Source organism: Pediculus humanus, genomic scaffold (genome assembly GCF_000006295.1).
Source record: "Pediculus humanus corporis 1103172108306 genomic scaffold, whole genome shotgun sequence".
In the NCBI taxonomy this organism is placed as follows: Eukaryota; Metazoa; Arthropoda; class Insecta; order Psocodea; family Pediculidae; genus Pediculus; species Pediculus humanus.
Genome location: NW_002987875.1, coordinates 416,010 through 421,797, shown reverse-complemented (window position 1 = coordinate 421,797; position 5,788 = coordinate 416,010). Strand labels below are relative to the sequence as shown.

At 22.2% G+C, this 5,788-nt stretch overlaps 2 protein-coding genes across 2 annotated transcripts in view; one reads left to right on the top strand and one right to left on the bottom strand.

Moving 5' to 3' along the window:
* Phum_PHUM576450 (uncharacterized protein) overlaps positions 1–558 on the top strand; it is a gene marked incomplete at both ends in the record, with an annotated part of 3,981 nt that extends 3,423 nt beyond the window's left edge. Inside the window, one exon of the mRNA XM_002432156.1 lies at positions 470–558. Within this exon, the coding sequence (XP_002432201.1) occupies positions 470–558 (89 nt within the window). The remainder of the gene's footprint in view (positions 1–469) is intronic.
* A 740-nt stretch (positions 559–1,298) lies between these two features.
* Phum_PHUM576440 (uncharacterized protein) lies at positions 1,299–2,122 on the bottom strand (the record flags this gene model as incomplete). Its single annotated transcript, XM_002432155.1, has 3 exons — positions 1,299–1,469; positions 1,543–1,655; positions 2,110–2,122. The coding sequence occupies 3 exons, from the start codon at positions 2,120–2,122 to the stop codon at positions 1,299–1,301; spliced, it is 297 nt and encodes a 98-aa protein (XP_002432200.1).
* Between the last annotated feature and the right edge of the window lie 3,666 nt (positions 2,123–5,788).

Here is a 5,788-nt window from a genome sequence, read left to right as displayed (position 1 = left end):
AATTCCAATAATAATAATAATAATAATAATAATAATAATAATAATTAAAATATATAAATTCTAGTGATTATTAATGTGAGAAAATTTTTTGTTTTTTTTTTTTTTAATTAAAACAGAAGACGATGAATTTGACGTCACAATTATTATTATTATTATTATTATTCAATTTTTTTGTTTTATGAGATTTTATGCATTCGTTCCAGGTTTTCACCCGATTTTTTTTAAAATAAATTTTTGAATATTGATGATATTACTTATAGAATTTCCCGAAAATGTGAATCGTTATACGATATGGAATTTCCTACAGGATTTCTTCCTGGAATTCGAAAATTTTTTAAAAATTTCTCATTATTGTGTGTGGTATGGGTGTTAACACTTTTCCGACGGCATGATCGGAATCATTTCCGGTTTCGAAATTGTTATATTTGAGTCCTCATTTTTGTTTTTAGTGTCTTTTCCGCTTGTTCAGATACTTCCATTATTAGTTTTTCATCATTTTCCGAAGTTATGCTTTATGATAGGATCCAATCTTCGGCTGGTACAATCTTATCGGTGTGAATTCGTTGATTGTTCAGAATTTTACCATTTCCATTCGCAACAGACATTCCAGCAGGAACACTCTTTACCTTATTCCCATTATTATTATTATTATTATTATTTAAACATTTAAACCAGATAAGTTTTTTCAAACTTTTACAAGATTTTTCCTTTTACGATGATTTTTCGAGAATGAATGTTTAAAACTTCTTTTTTTTTTCTTTTAACTATTATTATTATTATTATTATCAAATAGAATATTATTTAACTTATTAAAAAAAAAACCGGATTAATAAATAAATTATGTATAGTTTTAATTTTAAGTTATTTAATAAGGAAGGAAGGATATTTAAAAAAAGAAAAATAAGTCTCAACACAAATTAATTAAAATTTTTTTTTTTTTATTAATTTAAAATATTTTAAACAATATTATTATTATTATTATTATTATTAATAACATTTTATTTATTTTTAATTAATCAAATGAAATGAAAACATAATTAATAATTTATTTAGATTTTAAGAAAATGAAAAGGAAAATGGAAAAAAAGAAAAACGATTATCGTTTGATATAAGCTTTGAAAAGATTAAAAATTTTTTTTTTTTTTGTATACAACGAACGACGACGCCATTTTTGTTTTTAACTGGAAAAAAAAATAAAAATCGTTTTTCTTTTTTTTTTTTTTTTTATAAATTTGAAAATAAGAAAAAAATTATTATTATTATTAATTTTCATAAATGATAGATTTAGTTTTGTTTGTTTATAATTGAGATTTTGTATCGAGTTGTTTGTTGTTGTTGTTTGTTTCTTTAAATAATTTTTTATCATCATGGTCGTTTTTCGGTTGAATTGATTCGATTTGAGTGTTGACATCTCTTTTGTACATATATTTACCTTCGATATTAGCTCTTTCTATTTCCGATTCGAGTAACTGTCAATTTAAAACAAAAAATGTCAGAAAACAAAACAAACAAAACAAACGAGAGTAATTTATGTATACTTACATCTTTTAACATTTCTTTTAGTTTGTCCAATCTATCTTCTTGACTCCTCGTTGGTAACCATCTCGATGAAACAAAATTAACGGTTATGAGAATAACAAAACAAACGGCAAATGCTTTTTTCATTATTATTATTATTATTATTTTATTTTTTGTACAAAAACAAACAAAAATTTCCAAAAACACAACAAAACAAAACGTGTGACGTGTTTGTGTGTGTAACTAACTAAAACAAACAAAAAAAAAAAAATTAAAAATTTCACTTTAATTTAAAAAAAAAAAAAATGATCGTTTGTTGTTGTTGTTGTGGTTGTTGTCTTCGTGTGAGTGTTTGTTACCTTTTTGATAAATAATCCCTCACTTAACTCACAAATTTTCTTCCTGGAAACAAATTCAAACTGATTATTTTTTTCAATAATCTTTTTCTTATATATATATATACCCTGGAGAAATGTGGACGAATTTTTACTGGAGCCCCCCTTCCTCCCTTCCCCTCTTCAATTCTGGCACTCACATCGCGAGGGAAGTTAAGGGGGGGGTAGGGGGTAGGGGAAAGAATAAAAGAAATACCGCGCAACATCATTTGTCTAGACTTTCTGGAGATTTTATCCTTCCCCGCCTTTTATATATTTTTTACTTTTTATCCATCCATTTTTATTTTTTTATTGGTTTGAAGGATATGAATGAAATTTAAAAATCGAAACAAAATAAAACAAACAAAACAAACAAACAAACAAACAAAAAAAAAGGAAAATTTGTTTTTTTTTTTTTTTTTTTACAAATTTATGAGAATCGATAATTTTTTTCTTAAAATCTAAAAAAAAAAAAAAAAAAAAAAAAAAAACTTTACCATAATAATAATAATTTTTTTAAAAAGTTATCGCTATTATTATTATTATTATAAAAATTCTTACGGTTGAAAAAACAAACAAACAAACGAACAAACACAACAAACGTTATGAAAATCCTTTTTAATATAAAAAAAAAATTTGTTTGTTTGTTGTTGGTGCTGTTGTTGCAACGAATTTTTCTTCCAAAGTTTTTTTTTTTTAATTTTAAAAAATCGTTTACTGGAGAATGAATGACTGAATGAATGAATGAATGAATGTTTCGCTTATTAAGTTAAACATTTAGAGAATTTTTTAAAATTAAAAAAAAATGAAAGGATGGAAAATTTTCATTTTCTTTTTTCTTTTTTTTTTTTTTTGGATCGAAACCGCATTTTTATGGGGGGAGGGGGGGGAAACGGGGCAAAACGCCCAAACTGTACGAAACAAAAAAAATTTTTTTTTTTTGTTTTCTATGTTTGTTTTAATATTTTATTTCATTTAATAATAAATTTATATGTCGTGATATGGGGAGAGATAGAGAGAGAGAGAGAGAGAGAGAGAGAGAAAATGTAGAGATAGAGGGGGTGAGAGAGGGATAGAAAAGGGAACAAAAAATAAAATAAAATAAATAATTAAATGTAATATTTAAAATCGATATTAGTTTTATTGTTAATGCGGGGGTGGAAAAAGCGAGAGAAAGAGTATAAATAATGATAATAATAATAATAATAATGATAAAAGAAAATTTTCTCATCCTTTTCGTCCAATAAAAAAAAAAAGTAAAAAAAAAAAAAAAAAAAACGGATTTTACATAATGTTAAAAACCCGATTCGAAAGATTTCTGGCGCCGGTTTTTATAAAAAAAAAAAAAGTTTTCGGTTTCGTTTTGTTAAAATGACGTCATTATTTTCAACCGCCACTAAAGAAAAAAACGACGTCATTAATTTGGTTTTACCCTATTCATAACGTAATGTAATTTTTATTTTATATTTTTCCCTCCCCTCCGGATTTTTTTTGGTTTTTTAATTTTTTTTTTTTTTATAACAAACAAACGAACAAACGAATTCGCGCTTCGTTTGTTTTATAAACATTCGTTTGTTTACGAATTAGAATTTTGGAAAACCGACAAATGAAAAATTAACGAATTAAAATTATTTTTTGAGTATTTGGAAAAATCGTTAGAATATACGAATTGAAAATCTTATTTATGTATTTATAAATAAATAATAATAATAATAATAAGTGATTGTTCCAGATTTGAAAATTTTTACGTTCGAATTTGTAACGATCGCGTCGTGAAAAAAAAAAAACCGTTAAATTAAATTAAAAATAAATAAATTTTTATGTGTTTATATTTTTTTTTTTTACGATTCAAAGCTTTTACGTTTTTATTTTTTTCTTAAAAAAAAAATTAAATTAATTATTTAAATTTAAAAAAAAATTTTGGCGCGTCAAATTAAATTATTATTATTATTATCATCGACCGAAAAATGATTTTCTGGAAAAGGAATAAAAAGAAAAAATATATAAATCGGTCGAAATGTTTTATGTCATTTCCCGAGTTTTAGAAAAAAAAGAAAAAAAAAAGAAAATTTTCTTTTTCTTTTATTTATTTATTTATTATTATTATTATTATTATTATTATTATTATTATTATTATTATTATTATTTATATGAAAAATATAAAAGAAATCATTTTTTATATTTTTTTCGACAGGAAACGAAAAAGAAAGAAAAAAGTTTTTTTTTTTTCTTTATTTCAAAGATGGAGATTTCCGTTTTTAAATTAAAAATAATAAAAGAAAAATTTCTTTTTTTCAATTCGAATGATGAATGAATGAATGAATGAATGAATGAATGAATGTTACACGCTCGAATGGAAAAAATTTTATTTTGTTTTCTGTAAATTTATTTTTTACAAATAATTAAATTATTTTGATTTTGTTTTACAGGAAAAAGAAAAAGGAGAAGCCATATTTGATTTTGTTTTTGTTTTATGAATAACGTGGCAATGAAATTACGTTAATCTTTTTTTTTTTTTGTTTTAAACTAATAAGATTTGAAAACAAATTTAATTTTATACACCCCCCCTCCCCACTACCCCTCCCATACTTTTGTTGTTAATGCTAAAAATAATTTTAAAATTGTGTGTTGTAATGTCATGTCACAAAAGAAATTTTTTTTTTTTTACATAACTATATATATATATATATATTAATTTTATTTCATGACGCCATTTAGTCGCATTTAATATAAAATATAGAAAAAATGAAAATCCAAAAAAATTTGACCTTTTCAAAACTAAAATTATTTTAATCTGCATCAGAATAATGTAATTTCCCAAACAATAGTTAAGAATTTTAAGCGTAATTCATTTATAAGCGTTTGTTTTTATTGTTTAAATATAAAATAATGATAATTAAGTTAATATTATGTAATAAAATGCGACGAAAAAGTTTTCAAAACGATTTTAATGTTGAAAAAAGTCAAAAAAATATATTAATTTCGAATAAATAATACGACAAAAGAAAAATCATGTGATTATGACGTCATATGTAAATAAAACAAATGAATTTATTCCCCGTTCGATATATCGATATATCGAAAGAGAGAGAGAGAGATTTGAAAATTCATAGAAGGCGGTGTGGCGGTTATCTTCCATTGTTTTGTTTTTTTCCCGTATTAATGTAAGAGATTTGTAACGAAGCGGGATTTATATTATTAAATTGATTTTTTCGATTAATTATTAAGGTACGATAATATAATGAGTTAGAAAATTTTAATATTAATTTGATTTTAAATTGAAATTTTATTTAAAATTAACAATATCATTACAAAAAAAAAAAAAGAAATTAAAAGAAAAGAAATAAGAATATCGAACGCTCTATTATTCTGTTTATTTAATAATACAAGATGGCGCTTAATGATATTAATATTATATAAACAAAATTTATATTAATAATTTTATAATTATTATTATTATTACTTTTTTTTTTTTTTATACATATTTATCGTTGTTATTACATAATAGTACATCCATTTAAAATTTTTTCTATCTATAGAAATAAATTCAATTTACTATAATTTACAGAAGAAGCTCTTAATATAATAATTAAAATTTAACAAAAAAAAAAAAAAAAAAAAATTACAATTTATCTAAACTATTTATATATACATATATATATATATATATATATATATATATATATATATATGTATAATTATCAGGTTTTTTTCCCCTCCTTATTCTTTTTAAAATTGATTTTTGGTTATTGTTTTTCTTTTAGGAAATGCTAAAAAATAATTATAAATTCAAACAAACAAAAAAAAAAAAGGAAATTTTTTTTTTATGTAATGAAGAAATGATGTGATAGCTCTTTAAAAAAAGAAGTATGTAAGTATAAATTATAATTTGGATA